This window comes from Pelecanus crispus, chromosome 4, assembly GCF_030463565.1.
Source record: "Pelecanus crispus isolate bPelCri1 chromosome 4, bPelCri1.pri, whole genome shotgun sequence".
Taxonomy (NCBI): Eukaryota; Metazoa; Chordata; class Aves; order Pelecaniformes; family Pelecanidae; genus Pelecanus; species Pelecanus crispus.
The window spans coordinates 86,092,625-86,118,501 of NC_134646.1; the positions used below are offsets into that span (position 1 = coordinate 86,092,625).

The window sequence follows — 25,877 nt, forward strand, 5'->3', positions numbered from 1 at the left end:
GGGTTTCAAGCAGTGTCCTGACCCACAATAAATACTTGTATTGTAGCTCTGACCATTAACGTTGCCGAAATACAGGCACGCAGCGTGTTTTTTCTCAGCCTGAACCGCTTAGCAATGCAGCCTTCGCACGGGGCTCGGGGATGCCTCGCTGCGATGCTTCATTACCGTCAGACACAACACACTAAATATTAAATGAGAGGCGCTGCTGTCGTCTTGGTATGACAGCGCGCTGATTTGCTTCATCTCCTCTCGCTTCCCCAGCAGCTCCTGGGTAATCTTAGAGACACTTCAGGTATCTCTAGAGCAACCAAAATCCTTATTCATCATGGAGATCCTCAAGAGCAGCGCGTTAGGAGGAGAGATACCCTTATCAGCGTGCCTTCCCTTGCCCTGTACAACGTTAGGGCACGGGCTGTAGGATGAAAGCCGCTGATCATAAGACTGTACGGCGTGCCTATGTATTTATTATCACTCAAGTGATAACGCAGGAGGGCTGAGGGCAATATTTTTCCCGCGTGCTGCAGTTAAATTTCTGTTTTAATTTCTCCCCTTCTTTGCAGTCCTACTGCTCGGACCCGAGCCTGGTGTTAGACTTGAAGAACCTCATTGTCCTCTTTGCAGATACACTCCAGGTACGCGGCTGTCAGCGACCGCTCTTTATCTCGCTGAATGGTTGTGCTGCTTGCACATGGTGTCCGCCAGCGGGGTTAAATGGCTGACGTGAGCTTGCTGCGGTGGCCCAGCTTCTTTTTTGGCATTGCGGTACATGAATTGTGGCGCCCGACGGACAGCCTGGTTTGCTCTGCGCGTGGGCAAGGACCAAGCCTTGGCCACCTTGCCAAGCCCTTGTGCCTCCTGCCTGCACCCAGCCCAGCCTTTAATAGCCCTTGGTGTTACCACCTTGGTAGATCACTGCCGAAATCCCTCCACCGGCACCGTTCACCTCTGTGGTGGTGGTAGGGGAGGATTTGCCCGTGTGCTCCCTATTAAATAGAGAAAATAATCTTCAGCTGCCTGTTGGTGACTTTTTCTTATCTGAGGTTGCTCTCTTGCCCCACCCCACCGCAGGGATACGGCTTCCCAGTGAACCAGCTCTTTGACATGCTGTTGGAGATCCAAGACCAGTATAGTGAAACCCTGCTGAAGAAATGGTCAGGAGTTTTCAGGTAAGAAGCTCTTCAAGCAAACTCATGAGATGTACCTTCCAGAGTAGTTTGGACCCATAAATAAAATCTTTTGAGAGGTTAGTAGCAAGCTCATGTTTAAATTTTGGGCAACAGTAAGCTTCAGCCTGAGCTCTCTTTGGGACAGGGAGAGCCAACTTAAATACAGTTGTGAGGATCCTGTGTGTGGTGAGATCTGTGCAATAAATCGGTGTAGAGCCGAGCTCTTACATCCCAGAGGGATAAAGTTATGGTTTCATTATGGAGCTCACTTTGACAGTTAATAGGTAGAAGGATGCAAAAATCTGGTGTTGCAGTAGCGTTACTGTGCCCTCGCTCCAGCACTGAGCCACGTGTGTCTCGGGACAGCAGCGGCATATCCCAGTGCTGCTGCTGTAGGCACGTCCGTGAGCTGAGCGGTTGCCCGCAGGTAGGGCACGATGTATTATCCAGGGTCCCACGTTGTGCTCGGGAGCCACCAGCTCATCCTGTGGTGGTCCTCCAGGACATCCCAGGAGGACTGAGGTATCTCAGAGCATGGGGCATTGGGAAGAGGTGCTGGAGGATTGTCAATGCCCTGGTAGCTCAGCCTCCATCTTCCTCGAGTCAGGCAGGAGTGAAGCTCACTTCCTTGATTCAAGGCCTGCTGCTGAAGCTCCAGTCTGGAGTAAAAGCACCGCTGAACTCTGGTCATGGCTGTACGCACAATGAAGGCTGGAAGCTGGAAGAGATCCTTGTGTCCAGCTGCAGCAGCGATGATTTCAACAGTCACAAATGCGGGAAGAAGTTTAGGCCCATGGGATCACATCTTTGACTGGCACCCACTTCTTAAGAGCTTCCCAGCTGAGCAGTAAATCTCCAAAGTTGTGCTTGGTCTTTCGTCACAGAGCTGTCTTTCTAACTTTTCTTTTCTTTTCATAGAAATATACTTGATTCAGATAACTACAGTCCCATCCCAGTGATGAATGAAGAGGTTTATAAGAAAATAGTTGGACAGTTCCCATTCCAGGATGCAGAACTTGAAAAGGTAATCCTGAAAGGGGGAAAGTGGCACGGCATGTCTGCTGGTGCAGGAAAACCCCGCACCCTTGTTAGTGGCATTGAGAACTGCAAATGAAAGTGTCAAAAAAACCCCAACCCCAACCCCAAAACCCCAAACCAAATAAACAACAGAAAAAAACCAGAACAAGGGAAAAGAACAAATATACTTTCCATGTGAGGCACTTCTCCAGGTGTGGATGAGGAAAGTGCGTATAGCAAACGCGAAAGTGCGTATAGAAAATTTTGTTGTCAGATCACAGTGTGCTGTCGCAGCGGAACAGTGCTTGCAGTAGACAAGAGACTAGAAATACCTGCTTCCACTGGTATTTTATTCCCATTTTATGAACTGTGTTATTGACCTTTATTTGTTTTAATTCATATTTTTTAAAAAAGTGCCCAACAAAGTGGTGTATCTTGGCTTTTGTAAAAGTGTGTGCTTGCAAAACCTAAGTGTAGCCAAATTTGACCTAGCCAGTGTCCCTTAAAAGCCTTCTTGGCCTTCTGCTCCACATCTGGCAGCCAGAGAGCTCCAAGCCTGGTGAACTTAATTAGGACTGGGAGGGTTTTTGATCCAAGTCAAGTGTTTAGATTTCAGAAAGTCTGCATCCTTCCCCAAAACTTTATCATGGGGTCCAGTTTCTTACTATTATGCTCTGCACCTCCCAGCCATGTGTGTGCTATGGGTAAAAGCTGGTTGGAAAAATTTGGTAGAGGACATCTGTTTCCTCTTGGCTTTTGGTGTTGTAAGCAAGTGCTCACCTTGGGCAGCAACTGTGGGAGGTGACTGAGCAAAACACCTTGTGCATGGTGGGAGATAAAAGTCAAGAAGTTCTCCAACGGGTTTTTTTCATATGAGTTAGGGAGTTGGGAGAGGGAATGAGGGTCGTGTTGTGCTGCCTGCTCCCTCCTAGCTGCAAGTTTCCTTCCAGCCCGTTTCGGACTCCAAATCCCTTACGCACCCATGTGCCATTTGTAAGTGATTATCTGGTCTTTCACTTGGCTGAAATGTTTATATAATATACAATAAATGCTGGCTTGTTGTTTCATTGCTGGACTTAGCTAACTACTAGAATTAATTTGACTGCTTGGAACATGTTGCTGGAAAGCAGTCGTCACTCCCGTTTGTTAAATATCTGCTCTTCGACTTGAATTCTGTATTTTACAGCAACCGTTTCCAAAGAAGTTCCCCTTTTCTGAGTTTGTGCCTAAAGTTTACAATCAGATTAAGGAATTCATCTACGCCTGTCTGAAGTTTTCGGAAGACCTTCATCTGAGGTAGGGGATGAGTGTGCTAATAGCTGCAATTCGGAGGTTTTGTCTGCACTGAAAGATCTCAATGGGATTAAAATACGAATTGCCTTCCTTAACCCTTCATGCTGCTCAGCTGCTTGGATACGAGTTGCTGGAGCATGTCCAGAGAAGGGCAGCGGAGCTGGGGCAGGGTCTGGAGCACAGGGCTGGTGGGGAGCGGCTGAGGGAGCTGGGGGTGTTCAGCCTGGAGAAGAGGAGACTGAGGGGAGACCTGATCGCTCTGCAGCTCCTGGCAGGAGGGGGCAGGGAGGGGGAGTCGGTCTCTTCTCCCAAGTAGTTAGTGATAGGACAAAATGTCCTCAAGCTGCGTCAGGGGAGGTTTAGATTGGATATTAGGAGGAATTTCATTACTGGAAGAGTGGTCAAGCATTGGACCAGGCTGCCCAGAGAGGTGGGGGAGTCCCCATCCCTGGAAGGGTTCAACAAACGGGCAGAGGTGGCACTTGGGGACATGGTTTAGTGGGCATGGGGGTGTTGGGTTGATGGTTGGACTGATGATCTTAGAGGTCCTTTCCAACCTTAATGATTCCTAGTTTTACTTTCATTTAAAAATAATCCAGCCACCAAGCCAGGACACATGAAATTAATTCTTACTCTCCCCTTAATTGGTTTAGTGGTGGACTTGGTAGTGTTAGGTTAACAGTTGGACTGGATGATCTTAAAGGTCTTTTCCAACCTAAACGATTCTATGAGTCAATGATTCTGTGCTATACCCTGTCCAGGCTGGAGGTGGCTGGTGGTCTCCTTGGAGTGGTAACACCCTTGATGCACAAAGGGCTGGCCAAGTCTTCAAAAACAGCTGCCTCATGTAGGGAAAGATAGCCCAGCACCATGCTCGCTGTATAAAAAATGAGGGAGCTGTTCCCTCTGAGATGTTTCTGAGTCAGTTGTACTAAATAGGTAAATCTGGCTGTCTCGAGAAAGATGGTGATGTCCACCTGTTATCGGGTGAGTGCCTGGTATAACGTCTACAACCTCCACGTGGCCTCCCCAGACTGTCCCTCAAGGAGCGCGCTGGCAGGAGAACTCTTGAGGTTTTGATTTGCCCTGTGTGTTAATGAGTTTTGGCTGCTGGTTTAGGGGTTTTGTTTTTCTTGTTTCCCATGGGAGTTTATCTACAAATAATTGGATTTTTTTTTTTTAAAGCCTCCAAAATATTCCATGTGTTTACCCTCCCTTCTCCATCCCAAAGTGCCTTGATGCTGGTTTTTCCCATGTGTATGTGTGTGAGACTGGAAGACAACTGTATTAGCCAGAAACTGCAAATTGGTGCTTGCTTTTTGCACCCAGTAATGTCTTCAACTTGGTAGAGGTATATAAATGAATAACAAGATTTTTACTTGATGGAGGGAGCCTTCTTCCCCTCTGACTGTTTGCAGCACCACACCAGCAAGAGGTTGGACTGCGTGTGGGGTTTCACCTCCCTTGGCAGCTTCATGTCCCGGCCATGGTCTGATACTAGACATTGCCCCAGTGCTGATGTGAAGCTAGGGCAGCATTCTGGGGACTCGCCAGATGTCTCGGTGCCTACACAAGGCTCTTCAGATTTTTAATTCTCTTCCTTTTTGCGAGGGATAGTAATTTGGAGAGGCACTTTCCCTCCGTCTTCTGCTGGAGGACGTGGTAGCTCATTGGTTGATGTGGAAGCACAGGATGTTTCTCACCCCACGCTTATTCTCAACCTTTCACTGGTGGCAGGTTGTTCTCTTTGGTGGCTCCCAAGGCTCTTAACCTGTGGGTCACCATTAAACATCTCGCTTTCTAAAGCCGACAGAATGGTCCGATTTCACACGGATGCTGGTTTCACCGAACCCCACTGTTGGCACTTCCCTTGCGAGTTTTGTGCTCTTCACCATTACGGAGGTGATTGGGTTTGTCAGGGAAGGGAAGAAAAGTGTCCCCTTGGGTCCCTCCTCAGGGGTCCCCCCAGACACGTTATTAAAATTCCTTTCAACATTGGATTTTCCAGCCCTTTTTGAGGAGCGGTGTTGGGCTGGGGGAAGGGAGCTGAGCTCTTGGCTTTTCTAGCCAAACATTTGGAATATTTCTCTGAAAACCCCTGTTGACACTTTCTTCATTTCACCCTGACAGCTTGAATTAGGTTTTATTAGGAAGCTTGGCTACAAAGCCGGCAGCAAGTTTTCTTTCTCTTCTCTTTCTTTTTCTTCTTTGGTTGTCATTTACCTTGCACCCTGGAGTGATTGGGGTCAGCCCGTCAGTCACGGGAGGCCTGAAGGTCATGACTACTGCTATGGGATACGGGACATCAGCTGTCATTAACCCAGACAGTTCGCTTAAATACTCTGCGGTCTTTTCCTGAAGAACAGAGCCTATGGCAGAAAACGTAGCTTGTATTTTTTCTAATTATTTTTTTAAACTAGCTCCTTGTATTTGTTGGACGGGAGCGTTCTCCTTTATGTTGATACGCTTGTGAAAGTTATTTTGCTTTTCAAGTATTTGAAGAAAATTTGGAGCTTGCTATGCATTTATAAGGGTTGCAGATTTTTTTGGTTTGGCTCTATTAATTTGATTAGGAGAAAGAAAACCTGCTTTATATTTTCAGCAGCTCTGCCTTTGTTAAAAAGTGTTTATTTGAGCTCATCGAGGAGATGTCTTTAAAAGTATCCACTCGTTGGAAGGCTTCCGCCAGTTCCAGTGGAATTTCCCATTTTAAAGATAGGAAATATCTTTGGAAAACAGTGGGTGGAAGGACGAGATGTCAGCTCTAATCTACCAGGACTTTGATTGTTTGGTTTTTGGTTTGGTTTTTTTTTTTTTCCAAACAAAACACCAATCCTGAAAGCACTTGGGATACAATTTTAAAGTCATGAAAATAGTTGAAGTACATAAAGTTATTTAAAATAAAAGAAAATAAAAAATCAGAGGCTTGAATAACTAAATCAGGTTGGACCTTTGGAAGCCTGCTTTAGGAGAGAGGAGATAAATGTGGTTTCTTTGATAGCTCATATTATTGCTTCTGTGTTACTAGTGGTCCGTGGTTGTAGACCAAACTTGGTAGCAACGTTGGGAGATCAAATTGACTTCTGATGCATGTAGTGAGCAGCCCACATGAAAAACATTGTTCATGTTGGAGGTTTTGTTTTCTTCCTGCATACTGAGAACTGAGATCCAGCCTTTCTGTTGAGCCAAGACCCAACCTCTGCTTCACAGTCAAGAGTCGGCACGTTACAGCTGACTGGTACCATTACTCTTTGCTAACTGGCCGCGCTGGTCTGGGCACTGGGTCTGGGCTGTTGGTGTGAGTTTCTGCTTGGTTCATCATTTCAGCTGGGAGGGTGCTAGGCAAGGCAACACCCATCGCTCTTGTCGTCACCCTCATTTATCTCTTCTGTTGAACCAAGGAAGATTTGGGGGATTGCAGTCCAGTGCCTGGACAAGTCCTGCTCTTTTTTTTCCCCCCAAGGAATGCTTCCATTTTCTTTTCCTTACTCAGTGTGTGGACCTCATGGGAGATGTTGGAGATCCTTCTGCTCGGGTGGAACCCAACCACAGGGGTTACCAGGCTGCTTAACCCACCACATAACTAAAGTTACAACCTGATTTTCTAGCTTACGCAGCCAACAAACAAGATGAGAATAGGAAACCTTTGGAAATGGTGCTTGTACGCAGAGAAAGCTCGGTTAGAAGTGCTTTGAAGAAGCAAAAGCAGCATGGAAGTGCTAAGCAGTATTCATTAAGCACTACTTGTTTATGCCCTGGGGGCTATCATGGCTGAGATGTTCCTGCAGCTGAAGTGGGTGATTAAAGCAAACCCTCAATTTGCAAAGCGTTTGGTGATACGGCAACCTCGTGCCATCAGCACTGGCTGCAGCGTGGGGCAGAGGCCAGCAGCATCCCGCTCCTGCCAAGAGCATGACTGTCTCGGGGCGTACACGCAGCCAGACAGTAACTGGCTTGTTTGATTTCGACACCCTGATGACAGGCTGACGTTTGAATTAAAAAAAGCAAGCTTTTCCAGCATGACCTATTTGATTGCTGTGTTGGTTTACTGAGAAAAGCTGACATAATGTCCAAAAGCCCTTGGTTTTTCATCTGCGCTCTCTCAGTTCCAGTAGATGCTGGAAGCTCCAGCCACCAGCTCCTCTTCCAGCCTCAGCTGTTCTGCACCTCCGCCATCCTTAGGGGCGGGCATTTTTGGATTTCCGAGGGAAAATCCCGAAAGGGCCGCAGTGCTTGTACAAAGGCACAGCTTTGCATATCTTTGCTTCCTACACAATTTTTCCTTTACCCTCTCCGAGCGTGGGTCCAGCCCTTTTTGCTCCCCAGCCCCCTTCCCCGGTTCCCACGCCGCTCCGGCAGCAGCAGGCAGCTGCCCCTGGTGTCACAGGGTTCCTTTGTACCACCCCTTCGCTTTAAATCTCCTTTTTACCATCTGTAGATCGTCACAGGGTTAGATTTTATTGTACTTGCTATATTTAACTGTGCTATTGTCTGGTGGAGGGGACTGGGGACAATCTGCTTCTTCCTGGGGGATGATGGAGGGCCTGGGGGGCGTGTGCATGCATGCATGGTGGGTTTTGGTAGGGTTTTTTTTTTGTTTATCTTTAAGTAAAACCTTATTTGAGAGCCCTACCCGTAGTATAAAGACCAGGAAAATTCATTGGCTGGTCTCTTCTCCCCCCACATTTTAATTTCTATTCCACACTTTAAAAAACCCAAATGCGTCACCTTGGCCCGCACATCAAAACCCTGCGAGAAGGAGTCAAGGGGTCCATCTGGGACGTGGAGCGGGCTAGCCCTGATCATCGCTGGCCCAGGATGTGCTTCCCCGCTAAGCAGGAGGAAAATAAACTCACAGGGATCAGCGGTGATGCTCTAGAAGAGACCCACGCTAAGGCTTTGGCTGATGACATTGAATTTGAATTATCAGGAGCTGGGTCCTGCCGAGCAGCTGGCCCTGCTCCGCTTGCGTCCAACTGGGAAGGAGACAGTGGTCAACCTTGGCAGGCATGTAGCTCGGAAGAGCAGACTTCTAAACATCAGGGGAAAGGAAATATTAGAGAAACCTAGGAGCAGAGCGTGGCGAGCAGCCGCTGAGCGTGCGGGGAGTTGTGCAGCTGGGCTTTTCCTTGGGAAAGCTGCAGCAAGACACGGCTTTCTCGGTCTCATGGAAATACGAGCATGACTTTGCTCAGAGATGCGAGCAAGGAGCAATGTTTGCCGCTTCTCCTGGGAATCTGGGGGATTTCAGTGCAATTCTCACGCAGCAGCGCAAGGAAGGTCCTGCATGACTGGAAAAATTTAGTTGACTGAAGGATGCGCGGTGCTCGGGGAGGATGAGCAGGTTCAGGGGATGCTGCTGTGACCACAGGTTGCTGCTGGAGAAGACTCAGTCTTGCTTTCCCAAGCTGATGGCGCTGACGGACCAGGGCTTGGCTCAGCGCATCTGCTCGGACGTTAAATAGACACAGAAATTTGGGAGATGTGAGCTGGACAAGGGCTGGCAGCACCCATCCCTGCACCAGTGGGTACCCCAATAGCAGCACCCCGAGATCCCCCACCTCGCATGCCAGTGGTGGGGAAAGTGCAAGTTTTGCTTTTGCTTCTCGTGTCCATCCCTGCTCTGTAATCTGGCCCATTCGTCAGGTAAAACAGGCGAAGGAGCAAAAGGTCACAGGCTTGATTTACTGGGAGCCTGAAAGTTATTAATGCTTCTCAGCCTTCCAGTTGAAAATTTTCTTTGCCCTCAGCTGCTTGTCACTGCGCTGCCAGAGATAAAGCCCCGTGGTGTCAGGGCTAATGCAGGGCCAACGACAGATCAAAGGAGCCTGTGTCGGGGTGGGTTTCCAAAACCTCCTTCAGAAAGGAGAGGTTCCACCTTGCTGGTATGCACGTTGGAGGGGCAGCAGAAAGCCAAACCCCCAAACTTCAGCAACGCTGCAGTTGCAACCATCTGGCAAAGGGCATGAACGTGTTGCAAGAGCCTCCAGTCTGATTTAGTTAAAGAAAAAAACCTGAGAAGGTTGGGGAGGGTATTTTGGGGGTTTGATTTGGTTTTTCCCCCCATCACAGGTCTTTGATCCCTTTCCCCTTGCGTACTGAAGGTGCAAAACTCCAGTGTTGTGTGCAGGGCGGTGGCTTGGCTGCAATGGGTTCGTGCTGACGCTGTCGGCAGCCCTGAACCCGTGCTGGACCAGTCCCTCTAAGAGGAGAGGCTGAAGGATATAGGTTTAGCCCGTGTTAATCCCCCTTCCTTATAGACACACGCACAAAAAGGCCAAAACTGTTGGTATTTTGGTATATATTAGTATGTCAGCGCCTGTAAGCGGTGCACGGGTGATCATGGATAAGGCAGCGGAGGGTTGGGAAGGAGACGGGGTGATGAAGGCTTCAGGTGATTTTCTTTTCATAGAGCATTTTGCAAATCTTTTTTTAAATTCTACTTTTCAGCTCCACCGAAGTTGATGATATGATTAGAAAATCTACAAATCTGCTGCTGACCCGAACGCTGAGCAACTGTTTACAGAATGTCATCAAGAGGAAAAACGTCGGGCTGACGGAGGTAGGACGTGGCTTCGAGGAGACCCATTTCTAGGGTAGGGTGACAGAAAGGGGTTTGGTCCCTTGGAGCCCCTTACAGCACCTTTAGAGGTCCTGGTTTGGAGCTTTATAATAAAATCTGAGGTTGGAAAACAATAACGGAACCACACAGCGTTGCTGTACGAAGAAAGAAACAATATTGCAGGAAAGAGGAAGCTTTTTTGCTCTTGCTGTTAGAATTGCCCCTCTTTTGAATTTGCAGTGTGTTTTATAACATTAAATTAAATTAAACTGAATTAAAGTGGTGGGTAAGAGGACTTCAAGGAGCACCAGAGAAGAGGCAGGTAGGAGCTAGGAGAGGATGGGGGAGTAGTCCCCATCTATAGGTGATGTTTGAGGTGGTTTCAGCACATCACTACAGCATGAACTCCAGAATGGCATTTTCTTTTTGCGAATGATACTTTTTTGTGCACAAAGTCAGATTTTGGAAAAGTTTAATGCATGCAAGTCATGGCTGTATGGGAACATGTGTGGTACCCAGGGCAGTTTGGATGCCTTAGTGGGACCTCTGTGTGCTGTTATTAAATGAGTAGGTATTAATACAGTTACAGTTGTTTAATTGACTGTACTATAGAAATGTGTCGTGTTCTCTGGACACGGTAAACACCCTATGGAGGTGAGTTTTGGCGAGTTTAGTGCATTTACAGCGGTATGCTTCCTCAGCCCTTTATCTCAAAGTCTGGAATCTCTCTGCTCCCTGGGGGCAAATTTTTCTTCCCTCCTGCTCCTCCCAAGGCTCCCTCCACAAAGAGGAATGCAACACTATCCCTGCACTATCCATCCATCCCCCAAATGATCTTTTTGCTGCTGTTGCAAACGTTCCCACAGTGTGATTGAGCGTAGGAAGGGCAAACCAAGCGCGACAGTCCTCTTGGCCGCTTTTGTCCGGTTTAGGTGGTGTAGATGTTCCTTGGCATCTTCCACGTTGAGTGAAGGTGATGCCTTTCTTTGGGCTGAGAGTGGCTTCTTCACATGATTTGGAGCTGAAGAGGATTTTTGCAAGGAAAGCCTACGTAGCACAACTTGAGTTTAAAATAAAAGGTGTAGTATGTCCAAAGACTGGTGTTCATCTGTGAATCTCTTCTCATATTTTCACCCTCGTGTTCCTTACCACTTACCAAGCTACAAATAGCTCTCTCCTGGGGTTGTTTCTGCCATCATTTTTTTCTAATTTGTTTGAAGAAAACCTACTCTGAGCATCTTCATCCCCTTCTGCCTCTTCTCTTTGTGTAACCATTGATCTGTTTGTCCGAATGGAAGCACGTGGCGTTTTTCTTCTGAGTTTCTCAAATCCTTCCCTTTTAAGAAAAGACATTGATGTGACTGTGTGGAGCACGGGAATTAAAGGGTGCGTTGAAGGATCCCAGATCATATACAAGCATAGTCCTGGTGTCAGAAGTGATTGCAGAAGATATTTCAGTAGAATCATAGAATCATCGAATCGTTTAGGTTGGAAAAGACCTTTAAGATCATGAAGTCCAACCATTAACCTCACACTACCAAGTCCACCACTAAACCAGTTAAGGGGAGAGCAATAATTTCATGTTTCCTGGCTTGGTGGCTGGATTATTTTTTAATGGAAGTAAAACTAGAATAGAATCACTAAAGTTGGAAAGGACCTCTAAGATCATGAGTGTAACCAAGTTATGCAAGTACCTTGCATAACTGTCACTACCCAGATTTAATCTTTGCACAAAGCAACACCATCCATTTTTGAGCTCTCCAATGTAATTTTCCAAGCAGCGGACAAGGTAATACAAGGCTGTGCACCAACCTTCCCGGTCTGTTATACTCTTTATTTTTTCATTGCTCTTTTTTTGGGGCTGCCTCTGAGCAGTGGATGTTGAGGTTTGCTACCAAGTCTGCTCCAAATAATCTTGGTGTTTTGAATAATCCTGACATCCCTCAAACAAAAGAGAGGGAAAAGATGCTACTGGTTTTTTTCATTTGAATATCCCAACGAGTAGGTCTTAGTCCCAAGGAGAAGGTCTTACCCCTCCAAATTCAAGAGAAGATCAGAACTTGAAGGAGCCAGAGAGGGAGCAGAAAAGCTCATAGCAAGCGGTGGAAGAGAATCAAAGCAATCAGGGCCTTCAAGTTTGATAGCTGATTTGTACTAGTAAGTTGTGATGATCAGAGCAGAGGTTTAGGAGGAATTTTACACAGTTGGAAATAATCTAATATTTAATTAACTTTAAACTGTAGGAAAATACATCATAATCGTGATGTCAGGGCTGTCTGACACAGAGAAGGGTAAACAAGCCCTTGTTTGAAGGCAAAAATTAAGAACAGAATTAACCCAAGGAATTCAGAAATGAGAAGCTCCCCTAGTTACCTGTGTAATACATTTCAGGGACCACATACAAAACAAGAGGAGGTCAAATAGATTGTAATTTGATTTCTTAAAAACACAAAACCTGACTGAAATCACAGAAGCGGTGGCTGAAAGGGACCTCTGGAGGTATCTAGCCCAACCTCTCAGTGGAAGCGGGATTATTACTCGCTCAGATCACACAAACCATCGCTTTCTCTACCCGAGTTTTAATTTCTCCAAAACATAGGTCCCACAGCTTCTCTGGGCACCCTGTTCCAGTTCTGCACTGCCTTCCTAATGACTCTTTTCCTTCTTAATATCCAAGATGAACTTCCCAAATTGTGAGCATTGCCCCTTCTCATGTCATCTGGCACTAACAAGAGTTGGGTGCTATAATCTTTGTAGTGTTACTTCAATATTTCTGTGCCTGCAACGCTCAAATCGGTGATTAATCCAGAAGATCTGTGAGTGTTTCAAAGTAATTCTTTAGAGGAGGTATCCACGGAGTGCCACACCATACTCCAGCAATTAAATTATATCAATACGGAGCATTATAATGCCTTCTGTGTCTGTAAGAGAACTGTTTTGGCATGATATCAGAGCTAGGCATTATTTGGAAAGGTTTTGTTATAGCTTATGTTGCACCTTGAAAATATTCATGGCAGTCTGCTCGGAAAAAGAGGTATCTGCTTAAGGAATTAATGATGCTTCCAAGTCAGTGATCCTAAAGTGGAAGCCCGGATTGGTTTGCTCTGGATTGGAAATGTTTGTGTTGGTTGACTTCAGCGAGGCTTTTACTCTGCAGTTGCCTTTAATGTCCCGAAATAGTGCCATGTGAAAGCGGCTGAGGAGACAGCATTAAGAAAATTGCAGATAATGGTGGGTATGATAACCGGGAAGATACCAGGGTGAGATCTGCTGTTCACCCACACCACCCTCAGAAAAGTAAAGCCTTGTGGTTTCTTTGTTAAATACCTTAGTATGATGTTGTTCGGTGTCACTCAAGGTATGGGTTATTTAGGGTTCATCAGCAGACAGAATACTTGTGATTTGACATGGCATTTTTTTGTAAGCCTGTTGTATTTGAACTGCGCTGAAATGAGCCCTGACTGACAGCTGAATGTAGGAAAGTCATTAAAAAAAAATGATCTTTTGTGGTGTTAGTGGCTGTCATGGGAAATGCTTTTCCCCCCAAATTATCTTTTATTTAAGTTTCTGATGTTGTTAAAGGAGGGAAGCCTTCGAGCGTGTAGCAAAGCTTAGTGTGTTTGTACAGCGTCAGCTTTTCATGCCAGAAGTTCTTATAAATTGGCATCCATTAACCGGGCACGTCCCTGGCTTCAGGAGCGCCATCTTTCAATACCTTTTTTTTCCTTTGCAGCTTGTACAGATTATTATAAATACGACCCATTTGGAGAAATCCTGCAAGTTCCTAGAGGAATTCATAACCAATATCACTAATGTACTTCCAGAAACTGTCCACACTACAAAACTCTATGGGACCACAACCTTCAAGGTAGGAAGGCTGGTAGATCCACCTCCGGGGAATTGCTCTTGGTGTTTGGTTGGCGAGTATCTGCTTTCAGAGCGCGTGTGTGGATGTGTGGATGTAGGGAGCTAAGCTGAGCTGAAAGGTAATTTTGTCATACCCTGGGAAGCTTATGTCATCAGACTAGCTTTTGGGTTTGTCCTTTGGAGCATTACTTCTGTCGAGGTCGTGAGCCTTTGTAGCCCTCATTTACAGGCTGTGACTGCAGCACTTATTATCTAAAGGATTAAGCAGCTTTTAAACAAAAGCCTGTATTTTGGGGGGTTTGGGGTTTTTTTTTAATGAATTTTCATTTTGCTGTTTGAGCGGTGCACAGCGTTACACACGTCTGGCCATGAACGCAAGCTCTCCTCTTTCACCCAAGAGGAGAATAGATTTTCAGAACTTATGCTTCTCTATCTTTCCACTCCTTTTAGCATTATCCCCTCAAAATCAGGGCTGGCAGAAACTGCTAGACTTCCCAGTCTTTAAATCTTTAAATCATAACCCAGGAGTGTCCACCCAGGTACTTTTTATCAAATCTTAAGGCCATAACTGGGTCAACTGTGGGGTGTCTGAATTGTGTCCCGTGGCTGGAGAGCAGGAGATGGGAACAGCGCCAAGGACTCAAGCAACAGTAGGGAATTGGTTAGGTAAGGTATGCCCTTGGGATAACTCAGCAGGAGACTAAGGCCCCATGTCCCAGGGAAGTCCATTTGTCGTCCTTTCTGGCATCATCTATCTATTTGGCCTAAGGGTGAGTCTTCCTACCCTTATTCTGGCAAGGAGGCTCCTCTGTGGCCCTCCTGCACCCCGTACTTGCACACAGTTTGGTGGATCTCAACCTTTTTCCATATGGGACGTTCTTCTCCCATCCCTCTCTCTTCCATCCTGCACTAGTTTGTCCTCGTGGTCTCCAGGTTGCATCAGAGGCAGACACCAGCTTGATCTTGCCTCCCGCTGACCCGGTGGCACATGTCCCACCGGTCTGAGCTAACCTGAGGCTGTAGCAGCCATGTAGTTGCCTACAGGTGCTTTGTCTTGTGCTACCTTTAGGGCTAAAGGTTGGGTCAGTCTCAGGTCTTGTTACTTGCCTAGACTTGTGGTATGGAGACTCCATCCCATGTAACATCGTCTTGTTTCCCAGGATGCCCGCCATGCTGCCGAGGAGGAGATTTACACCAACCTGAACCAGAAGATAGACCAGTTCTTGCAGCTGGCAGACTACGACTGGATGGCCATGGAGCCGGGCAGCAAGGCCAGCGACTACCTTGTAGATCTCATTGGCTTTCTACGCAGCACGTTTGCTGTGTTCACCCACCTCCCGGTAAGCCAGCTCCACCAATTTGCTTTCTTTTTCTGTCCAGGGGGCACACGGGCATCCGATGGCGCTGCTGAAACTAATGCTCAAGCTTTATGGAGTGTGATGAAAGTGGGGCCTCGTACTGTCAAGTGTTATGAAATAACAAATCGATTTAGAAAGCAAGCCATTTCATGTGTTACCAGAAGTTGGGCTTTCACTGAGACTATCCCCAACTATTTGCAAGTCTACTTACACATGAACAAGGGAAATATTGCAGTCCACCATGTAGAAGTAGGATCACAATTCACTAGCCACCTATATTTTAGAGAGATTAACTTTCAGCTTAATGGCCATTCAAGATTTTTTTCAAGAGATCCCAGTATGAGGGTGTCTATTATTTGAACTGCAGATATGCAGTTCAAATGTTTGTCAAGTCACTGGATGCCTTACATCAAAATATTGCTCTGCGTTAGAAGGCAGCATATGTTTCTTTCTTTTCTCTGCTGTCTAAAATATGCCTGTGTTTATGCTGTTATTGCGATCAAAAAATGTATTTTATGTTGTTTTTTGCAGTTGGCTGAGTAGTGTCCCGTTGAATAGGAAAAATGTAGTCACCAGGGAGTTTCATTTTTGCTCAAACAGCTTTTTTTCCTTTTAAATAAGATTTGTTCTGAGCTGTCTGGATATATACTTACGAGTATCTTCAATCAGCAGGTATTCTGAAATAGCAAATCCACCAAACACTGTATTTGTCCTAAAAGCGATTTCAGACCTTTCTTCTTTACTGGACTGTTATTTATTTGTTGTTAGTGGGTGCCCAGGATTATAGTACCCCAGCACACACCGGACACCTTTCATGAGCTTGGGTATAAACTGGGAGCAAAGACTAATCATACACAATGGCAGTTTCCTTAACTCCATTCTGCCTCTTTATGTCGCTGTGATTGCTCTACTGGAAGGATGTTCAAGCACTCCAGAGCCGTTTTAGGAGGTGTTACAGTCCCAAAACTTCACAGTCTTCTGCATGGCTCATGTCTTTGGCCTTCTCTGTCACGGCAGGAAGATTTGGTAGCTGGATGGAAATGAGAACTGATCTGCTGTGGATGTAGGAGCCACCAAAAGAGAAATGAAAGTGGCTTTCCAAGTTCTCCGTACCTGGAGGTGCTGTTGAGGAGAAGGTGCTTTCTTGGCTCTGTTATCACTGGAAGCAACTTCTAAATCAAGTGTTGCCTCCTGTGCAGAGAGGTCGGAAGGGCTTTCACCCATCTTCTTGTTCAGGCCAGGTTTATTCCCAAAAAGTCCTGTCTGATAGCAGCCCTGAGCAGCGTGGCTGGCGGCCATGCGAGCAGGCACGGAGCGGGTGCCCTCTGGAGTCTGGAGGTGCTTGGGCATGGCTGGATTCCTCAACTGCTGGATTTCTCTTTAAAAATGGAGACGTGGCTGCACAGGGGTGGATTATTACCTGGAGATCACTTCCAGAAATCATACTGGGAGCACTTATGCAAGCAAGTAATGGAATTTGACAGGGAGATTGGTCTCTGCACCAGACCATGAAGCATGGCTAGCAGGAGAGATGTCCACAATGGACCTGGAGTGTTTTCTCTTCCTTAAATATTAATGTTTCCTTTTTGAATGAGTCAAAATTGTTTTGGATACTGTGAGGGCAGCTAATTGGTCTAAAAAGGACCAGGACACATCGAAGCAGCCTTTTCTCTCCCAGAACTGGATTAGAAAGGACCCAGCTGAGAAGATGGCTGCAGTTTGCCGTGGTGGAGGTGCCAGCTAATGCGCCGGTGCGGCTCAACCAGCACGTGCACAGCACCTTATCTTCAAAGCATTGCACGGCACTGATCCTCCCGACAGCCCTGTGAGATAGGGGAGGCAAGTCAATCAGACGCTGCAATCTGATTTATGAAGCTAGAGATCTGGTTCAGTGTTTTGTAGGAGACGTAGGTCTGGGATTTTTTTTTTTATCTATATTGGAGGTTTTTTTCCTTTAGAGGAGCGCTATGAAGATGCTGTCATTGAACATTGCTGATGGGTCCCCGCGTATCCTGCAGGCAACGGCGGTTGAGAACCAGTCAGAAAAAAATGAGGGTAAATCGAAAAGGCACCCAGCCTCCCTTGGTGTCTCTGCTCGTTTGTTCTTGTAGGGTTCAAGGACCTTTTTCCAGTGGGTTATTTAGAAACCCATTAAAATTTCTGCACTTTGCTAAATGAAATGTAGGAGATAAGGCATGTAGCAGCCCACATCTGCCTAAACCAATGCAGAAAAATGACGGGGATGTTTATGAAAGCACCAATTATGTGGGATGAGCTTCGTTTGTGAAAGGAAAGAGTGAGAGGGGTTCAAGAGGGGAAGGAACTATCTCCAGAAACGGTGAATTATAAGTAAAAGAGGATATTGCAGGATTGCTAGTGGCAAGGTAGCGCTGTTTCTATACTGCTGGTCCGAATCCAGCCCAAAATGATTAGCACCATAGCATTATGATCTAAGAGGAATAGCTGCCTGGTTTGAAATGAGTTTGCAGCCTGTTCCAACTATCAACTATAGGATTTCCACACTGCCAGTAGCTTACAAGGAAAAGCAAATGACTCTGCACCATGCTTGGAGAGCAGAGCGTCTTCTTGTCCCTAGAAGTGGCCTCCACACAACACCGTCCCTTCCTGTTCTCATGTCCGTTCCTGGTTTGGAAATGCCCCTGTCTTCCAGAGCAGGTACCTTCACGTTGACTGAATTTACATGATTTTAAAATAAGTGAGAAGCGCTCTCCTAGTATTTGAACTTGCAGCAGTTTTTTAGGAGAAGAGTGGCAGTCTCAGGAGATGACTAAGTGGCAGGAGCTGAGCTACTCGCCTGCCTTTTGTCACGACAGTAATTACACCGAAAAAACCCTTCACCTGCTGATCAAAGAAACTCAGCCTGGGCATGTCGGCAGTTACTGTGCTAAAATTACACCAGCAAAAAGCACTGTCCTGTAATAGAACGGAGCCGAAAGTCCTGAGCCTGCAAAAATGCAGGCGGCTCCTTAACTTGACGGGTGTGAGTAATCCCATTGTCTTGGACAGGGCTGCTCGTCTGCAGGAAACCTTTCTGGGGTCAAGGCTCCAGCTCGCCGCAAGGCAGATCAAATGGCCTTGAAGGGTCCGGTTGACTCAAGTCAACATTTCAGAGAGGGGGTGAAGAGGAGCAGAGATGCTGAGCGAGCTAAAAGGTGACTCCAAGCCAAGGTTTGGGCATTAGGTTTTGTGTTTCCCTTTTTGGATACATGAGGCTGAATTTTTCCTGTATTTATTGGGGTGAATCCCGGAAGGGGTTGAGGTTGGAAGGGACCTTTGGAGGTTGTAGAATCATAGAATGCTTTGGGTTGGAAGGGACCTTTAAGGGTCATCTAGTCCAACCCCCCTGCAACGAGCAGGGACAGCTTCAACTCAAACAGGGTGCTCAGAGCCCCCTCCAACCTGACCTGGAATGTTTCCAGGGATGGGGCATCGACCATCTCTCTGGGCAAGCAGGTCAGCTGGTCCAACCCCCCGGCTCAAGCACAAAAACTAACCCAGACCAAAGCTAGTCCTGGCTTGTGGAGTGGCATGAAGAGTCTCCACTTTCTCTAGCGTTCCAGCAGGACTTGCAATCCCTAATTTTTCCTTTAGAGCGTCAGAGTAGACATTGTGGGAGATGGTGGCAACCACTTGATATTAGGAATCCCTGGAATTGATTTGCTTTTTGCAGCTTTACTTCGGGATGCCGAGCCTCCAGCTGCAAAGGGCATGCTGGTGGGTACAGCGTGTGCCGGCGGGGAGGAGAAGTTCATGGTGAAGTTAACGGGGTTTTGGTGCATACCACTGCTGCATGAAATTTTCATGGTGGTTTAGAGCCACAATTCGAAAATGCTCCGCTAAGTGCCCAAAATGTCTCAAAGCAAATAACACGCTAGTGGAAATCAAAGCATAATTAACATTTGGCTTCAAGGCTGCCCTCTTCCTGCGTTAACCAGGGAGAGTCGGTTACTGCTGCTGCTGAGCTTATTAACATGGGGTGCTTGGGCCTCCTTTAAAAGAAAATACTTTTTTTTTTAAAGAAAAAAAACTTAAAAAAAAAAAGTACTTTAGAGAAAAAAAAAAAAGTGGTTTCTGGTTTTCAGCATGTAAAGGGCCACGGCCTCAAAAATTAACATTTCCAGCATAATACTTTTAAAAGAATGACTGAAAAAGCCTTTTGTCTTTGATGGCTGATTGTTGTTTTTATTTCTTGTTAGACAAGTTAATGTAAATCGCATTGACAGGGCTACTCCAAACACACTGATTTGTTGACATTAAGCTTCTCAAAGATGGAGGGTTGTGTCAACACCTACAGTGAACTGTCAGGTTAACAAAGCAAGGATGTTTTCTTGGGGGAGGGGAGCAGAGTTGGGGGAAGGGGGGGGTGTTTTGTTTTTATTTTAAGTTTCCTTTAATCCTCTGTTAGTCTTGTATCTTGATAACCTCCTTTGGAAGGTAATCAGGGCAGGTCAAGAGGTGATGCTGACCCGGGAAGGGGAAGCAATCTTTCAGCGATTGAACAAACTCTACCCTCCCTGCCGTCTTGAGCGGTTCAGCGTGAACTCTCTGCAAAGGGGTTTTTGGGTTGGTTTTTTTTTTCCTTTTGTGCTTATTTTTGCCAGATGGCAGGCACAGATTTCAGCTGGAGCTGCGCGAACCCTGCGGCCGCTCTGCCTGCAACGTTTTTTGCCTTATTCACCATATTGGCACCTCTTCCCCGTTGCAAATAAATATGCCAGCCCTGGCAGCTCTCGCTTTGGTAGAAAGAGCTTTGGAAGTGTTTATTTTCTTTTTAAAGAGAACGATTACCTATGTTTTTATTTAAAAAGCCAAATCCCTCTGTAATATTTTAAAAGGCGAGGCACTGTGCGTAGAAGTAAAATGCCTTGAACTTTGCACCAACCACAGCCTTGACCGCGTTGGGAGGGACCCAAGTGGAATATAACCGTCATGAAAACATCACATGAGCACCAGAGGCACCTTCTTTAGATTTGCACGAGTCCTGTCTGTGCATAGATAACATCCCCTTGCCCTCGGAAGAGCTGAGCAAGTTTTGCTTGAGCTGATCCCCGCTGTCACTCGCTAGGGTTTGACATCCATCACCTCCATCTTACAGGTGGGAGAGCTGAGGCATGTTGACTCGCAGAGCGTATTTAATAGCAATAAAACTGGTCTTGTGGTACTTTGATTTCCTCTTCATCCTCCTTAGACCAGGTTCAAAGAGCCCATATTTTGCTTTTTTAATACTCTGCCAACTGCCGAGCACCCGGTGCCTTGGTTGGAGCATTGGTGGGTTGTAGGCACCTACGGGCGATGACCGATGTATACCTCTCTGCCTTTCTCGCTGTTGCTTTGCTCTCTTCTGCATTTGACTTTAAACTCCCTGTGTTGTCCTCTGTAGGGGGATGTAGATGTCCACTCTACAATGTCGGTGAGTACAAGGCTGCGTGTTGTGCGCGTTCAGTCTGCTCTGCTCGCACCTCAAATGTTAGAGGGTGAGTTGAACCAGAAAAGGTCTTTAGTCTTGGAAGGGAGGAAAGGAGAAGATTGAGTAGAAGTTTAAGTCAATAGGATAAATAAGAGACCAGGGGAAAGGGTTTCCTTCCAGACAGGTCGCCCACAAGCCTGCTGTTGCAGTAGCATTGCTAAATTGTCGCTTTTAGAGCACATCACATTTAACTGGCTCTTTTTATCCCCCAAGCATCCCTAAATGTGCGGGGAATTAGGGGAAATGCCTGTTAGTAGGGAAAGCGTGATGGGATCTTCAACTTCTGCTTGAAAGAGAAAAAAATCTTTGTAAAATCCCCCCTCACTCCCTGTATTTTGTTCAGACAAATCCCCCATGGGGATTTCAGCTTGACGTTCCCCCTGGTCTAAGTGTTCCGACCCGGGGCTTGGACCTCTGAGCCTTCCCTCCAGCTAGAGTGGTAGAATAGTATTTTATCCAGAAAATAGTGTGGGTTCTTGATGTTTACTTTCTCCCTATTTGGACTAGGGCAATTAGCACAAAGAAAGCAAAGGAGACCTTTCGGACCTGCTTTCTGGTTCAACAAACCCCTCTAATTGTTGTCATTTCTGCTTGTTTCATGTGCGGGAGAAAAATCTGCAGCACTTCCCCAGATAGATCGCAAACAAAGTGCTCTCGAGCTACCTTGTTTCCTCTATTCCCATGCCTGCAAGCCAAGGCACGTGCGAGCAAAGCGCGCCTCGTTTTTTTGTCGGCGCAGCCCTGCTCAACGCGGTTGTGCGGTGTGAGATGCGGCCATCGCGGAGGCATCGCCTCTACCCCAGCTTCTGCTTTTTCGCCTTTAACCCCTGCTCTTCGTTTTAATGCTGAGCTGCCGCGGTAGTATTGATGTTTCACGCCGCGGTTGGGTGCGTGTACCCCTTTTCCTGGAAACTGAGCATAGCTAAGCCTTGAGTATTTGCAGGCTCTGGGCACCTGGGGGTTTCTAAGTCAACATCGAGGTCTCAAATCAGCGCCAGCTTCTGGAAAGAAAGAGCCTTGTTAAAGCAATTTGAGGCCAGCTTCCATCAAAGCCATGGCTCGGTTGCTGGCAGGGCTGCGGGAGCTGCCCGCGCCGTCAGGGAGCAGGCCAGGATGCTTCGGGCATTCCCCTGCTGCCGTGGGTTTCCAGGAGTGGTGTTGAATGTCAACCATCCTACGTGGTGTCCTTAGGGCGTACCCTAAGAGAGACAGATGCAAAAAGTGGTATTGCCTCTGGCTTTTCCAGACTTCCAACCATTTAGAAGCCAGATGTATTTATTTCTTTAATTGAATCCAGTGCCTAGACAGCTATGGAGTCAGCTTCCTATGGAGAGGGGTGCATTAGTTTCATTAAGGTAAATCAATGAAAAATAATACCTGGAGGTCCCCTGGAAAGGGTCAGGGATGGAGTAATCCCTTTATATGGTGGGACTTTGCTAGCCTGCTCTTAGTCGGTTTTGTTTTTAACTGCAACGGGTTCTAATTTTCCTTTTAACCCCTCTAATTTTCTGTTCTCTAGGTAGTTTGTATTAATTGGTGGAAATAAATCACTAATCTGTCTGTCTAAAAGAGATTGAAAAATAAAAATCTGATTGCACAAAATAGCAGGACAAAGGCGTAATTGTAACGGAGTTTAAAACGTCCGGTGGGAAGTAGTTGTGGCTAGTCCTGGAAGTTTCTTGGTGTTGTAGATACAGACGCACATAAAAAAAAAAAGCGAGTTGCCTGGAATGCAGACATGGACAGGACATGAGCAGCATCCAAAATCCTCCCTGTATGGTCCTCGGGGGGCTTCCTCTGCTCTCTAGAGATGATCCGAGGTCTCTTGAGGGGTTGCTCGTACCAGCTTGCCCTGAAGGTTGGGCAAAATGCCCTTAAAACCAGGGTGCCTTGGTGGGGAGAAGATGGGCTGGTGACTGGAGCGGGTTGCTGAGTGACCAGCACGAGCGGCATATGAAACGCGTGCACGGCTGTGTGGTCCCGTGCTGCCCGCCCCGCTGCGGTCTGGTGCCTGTGCGTTACTTTCCTGGTCTTCTCAAGTGTCTCCAAAATCCCAAATACTTGCCAAAATTAAGGGGTCGAAACAAGAGTTAATGGTCGCTTTAAAGCAAGGAGCGAAGCATTCAAATACAGTGGATTTAGCTTTGTTGGCTGGGGAGAAGGCTGACCTCTGATTAACCCAGGAGCGCTAGTTAACTCGAATCCGGGTAAGCCAAGTTATCTTGTAATTACATGGTTTCTCGTCTGCTTTCAGCACTTTGAAAATTAATTGAAGCTAAAATGCCCAGTCCCATAAATCCTTTAAACCAGGGTGTGCACGCTTCCCTAGGTATCGCTTCCCTTTGTGTAGTCACCTTGGCATGTTTGGCTTTGATATTTATTTTACAAACTTAGATTTATAAAGCTACTTTATGCTTACTTTTGCATGCACGTACATACCCAAAGAATCAGATGTGCGGTACGGGGAATTTGGCAGCCGAAAATCCCTCCTCAGCGTAAGGAATCCAAGCATGCCTGCTGCTTCCTGCACTGCAGCCCCAGCCTATACCTTCCAAAAACCCTAGCAGAAGATGAAGTATGGGCTTTTTTTTTTTATCCCTTTAGCAAATTTAAGCGCAGCGATAGACTTTGCAATTAGATGCTTTCCTCTTATTTCATCCACTGGCAACCTGAAGTCTTGCAAGGCTTCTCTTAAGTTGGGAACGTGCAAAGGAACACCGGTGAACACCACATCTGCTTCCAAAGCCCCCAGCTATCTTGCTTAACCTCCCCGCGGGAGGAGCCCCACCTACCCTAGAGGAGCCCAACCTCCAAATGCAATATCATAGAATCGTTTAGGTTGGAAAAGACCTTTAAGATCATCCAGTCCAACCGTTAACCTACACTACCAAGTCTACTCTAAACCAATCAAGGGTAGACTAGACTAAACCATGTCCCCAAGTGCCACATCTACCCGTGCTTTGGGTCCCCATGCAGAGATCACTTGAACTGAGGTTGCACGGAGAAGCGTTGGGAACTTGTGCCCAGCATTCGGGGCTGAGAGCCGCCTGAGCACGGTTGAGTGCTATTGGTGTGGTCAAAGTGGCTGAATTAAGGACACGTCGCTTTGTGACCATCATAGCGGTGCCTTTACACAGAGATACGTTCTCCATGGATCTTGTAGCCTAGGTAAGATTTAATAGCAAGAAAGAGAGCAAAGCATTTAAAAGTGCAGATCCTTATGGCTTTCTCATGATCGCCGTGATCTTTCGTCATTGTGTTTCCTGAAAGGCAATAAATAACGACAGCCCGATGGGTTAATTAAAAAACAAGATAATAGTAATTTCTACAGCTTTCACCATCCATCGTTTTCTTCTCTCTGTTTTTCAACTATAACATCTAAATATTGAAGACGGGAATTTAATGTATGATTTAGCTTCTGGAAAAATGTAAAATGAGCTGAAGTTTCATATGCCACTTGTGTTGGTCACTCAGTAATCTGCTCTGCTTGGAAAAAAAAATATCTCCCGAATTGGGTGTTGATGGCTCACGGAGTGGAAATGGAGTGGGTGGATTTTTTTTTGTTGTTGTTGTTTTGAGTTCATCCTTTTTTCCAGTCTGCTCAACATCTGGGCCTTAAGTCATGTGTTAGTTGCGTTTCCAACAGGCAGCCGTACGTCACGGCAACGTGCTGACCCTTCCTTCGGCATCTCGGCAAACAGAAATCTGCGCAAATGGGGAATCTGGAGCATCCGTGTGTGTGCGAAGGGTGAGAAACCCTTTGTGTCAGTGTGCCGGAGGGCTCTGCCGCAAGGATAAGTACAGCGTGCTGTGCTCCAAGCCTTGAGATCTTTCCCCTTTTATTAACATCAAATTATAATTATAAAATTATATAGCAAAGATGAAGCAATTCAGTTCGTTCTCTTTTAAGTCTTCCTACTGCCGTAATTGGCAGATGCTTTGCCCTGATAAATCAGCAAAAAGAAGCGTGGTTCTAGCTCTTCGTATATTAGGGAAAAAATAAAAAAACAAAAAAAATCTGTATTTAATCAACTTTTTGTTTCCAAAATGGCAGCTGCTTTGTATTTAATGGAAAATCAGGCTCTTCCCAATGGAAAGAATGTTATTCCCAAAGCGAATACAAAAGAAAATAAAAGCCACAAAAGAGGAGGATGAAATATGTCTTTTTTTTTTTTTTTTTTTCCTCATTCGTTTCCAGTTTTGGAGCCGCGCGCTCCGAACATGGTCAGGCCACGGCTCTGGTTTGCGTCAAGTAACTCGGAAAGTCTCAGCCCATGGACACGGGAACCAGGAGAGAGCCTCGCCTGACATTAGGAGGCACAAATAGGACCGAGAAAAATTAGGGTTGCTTCATGCTTCTTGTGTGCATATAGAGAGTCGTTAAATGCAGGTTAATTATGGGTTTCATCCCCTTGCAGGCTGAGGTGCCTCCGCTGTTGGAGCACCACGTTTTTTTCCTTGACACCTCTTGGGTCTTGGTGTCTTTTTCGGAGGTGAATGGTCTCTGGGGAGACCCAAGTGGTGAGCACGGGAGGAGCAGAACATGGAGGAGCTTCGAGCCCGTGCCACGTCCAAGCCCTGCCAACAACGGGTCACCCTCCTCTCCCTGGGGTTGCAGTGAACCTGTAGCGCTGGCCTCTCTCGGTCTGCTGCTCGTGTCTGCTTGCAGCGTTTGCTCTGAAACGCATTTAAATGTTCGAAAATTAATATTTAGTGCTGGGAGCGGGGAGGCTGCCAAACTGCCACCGGGGCAAGTCAAAAGCCCCTGGTTTGTACAATTTGGTCAAGGGTGCAATTTGGTTTGGGGTTCCCTCCTGCTGCTGGGCCAAGGATGTTGAGTCCCACCATGGAGATACCTTCTGGCGGGGGAAGGAGAAGCGGTTTGAGCTGTTGCGACGTGTTCTGTCCGTGTAGTTTGGGTTTTGCGTGGGTTTTGGCAGCTGCTTCCCTCCTGGCCCCTGCTCCTCCCTGTCTCGCGATGCCGTTTCTCGGCGCGAGAAGGCGGCGCGGGCGTTTGCAGCGCAGCTCGTAACAGCGTGGAGTATTTAGAGAGCAGGTAGATGGGCCGGTTTGTATCTTTTTTAAAAAAGAGTGTCACATAAAGAAGGCGGAAGGCAGCAGATTTG

General features: G+C 46.6%; 1 protein-coding gene across 4 annotated transcripts in view; it reads left to right on the forward strand.

Moving 5' to 3' along the window:
• EXOC6B (exocyst complex component 6B) overlaps window positions 1-25,877 on the forward strand; it is a 312,903-nt gene that overhangs the window by 190,815 nt on the left and 96,211 nt on the right. For 2 of the 4 annotated variants that reach the window (XM_075709031.1, XM_075709030.1), the window contains exons 12-18: window positions 561-632; window positions 1,069-1,166; window positions 2,085-2,190; window positions 3,370-3,479; window positions 9,927-10,038; window positions 13,772-13,906; window positions 15,066-15,245. In XM_075709031.1, the coding sequence (XP_075565146.1) occupies window positions 561-632; window positions 1,069-1,166; window positions 2,085-2,190; window positions 3,370-3,479; window positions 9,927-10,038; window positions 13,772-13,906; window positions 15,066-15,245 (813 nt within the window). The remainder of the gene's footprint in view (window positions 1-560; window positions 633-1,068; window positions 1,167-2,084; window positions 2,191-3,369; window positions 3,480-9,926; window positions 10,039-13,771; window positions 13,907-15,065; window positions 15,246-25,877) is intronic. The other 2 variants (XM_075709033.1, XM_075709032.1) reach the window with 1 other exon arrangement.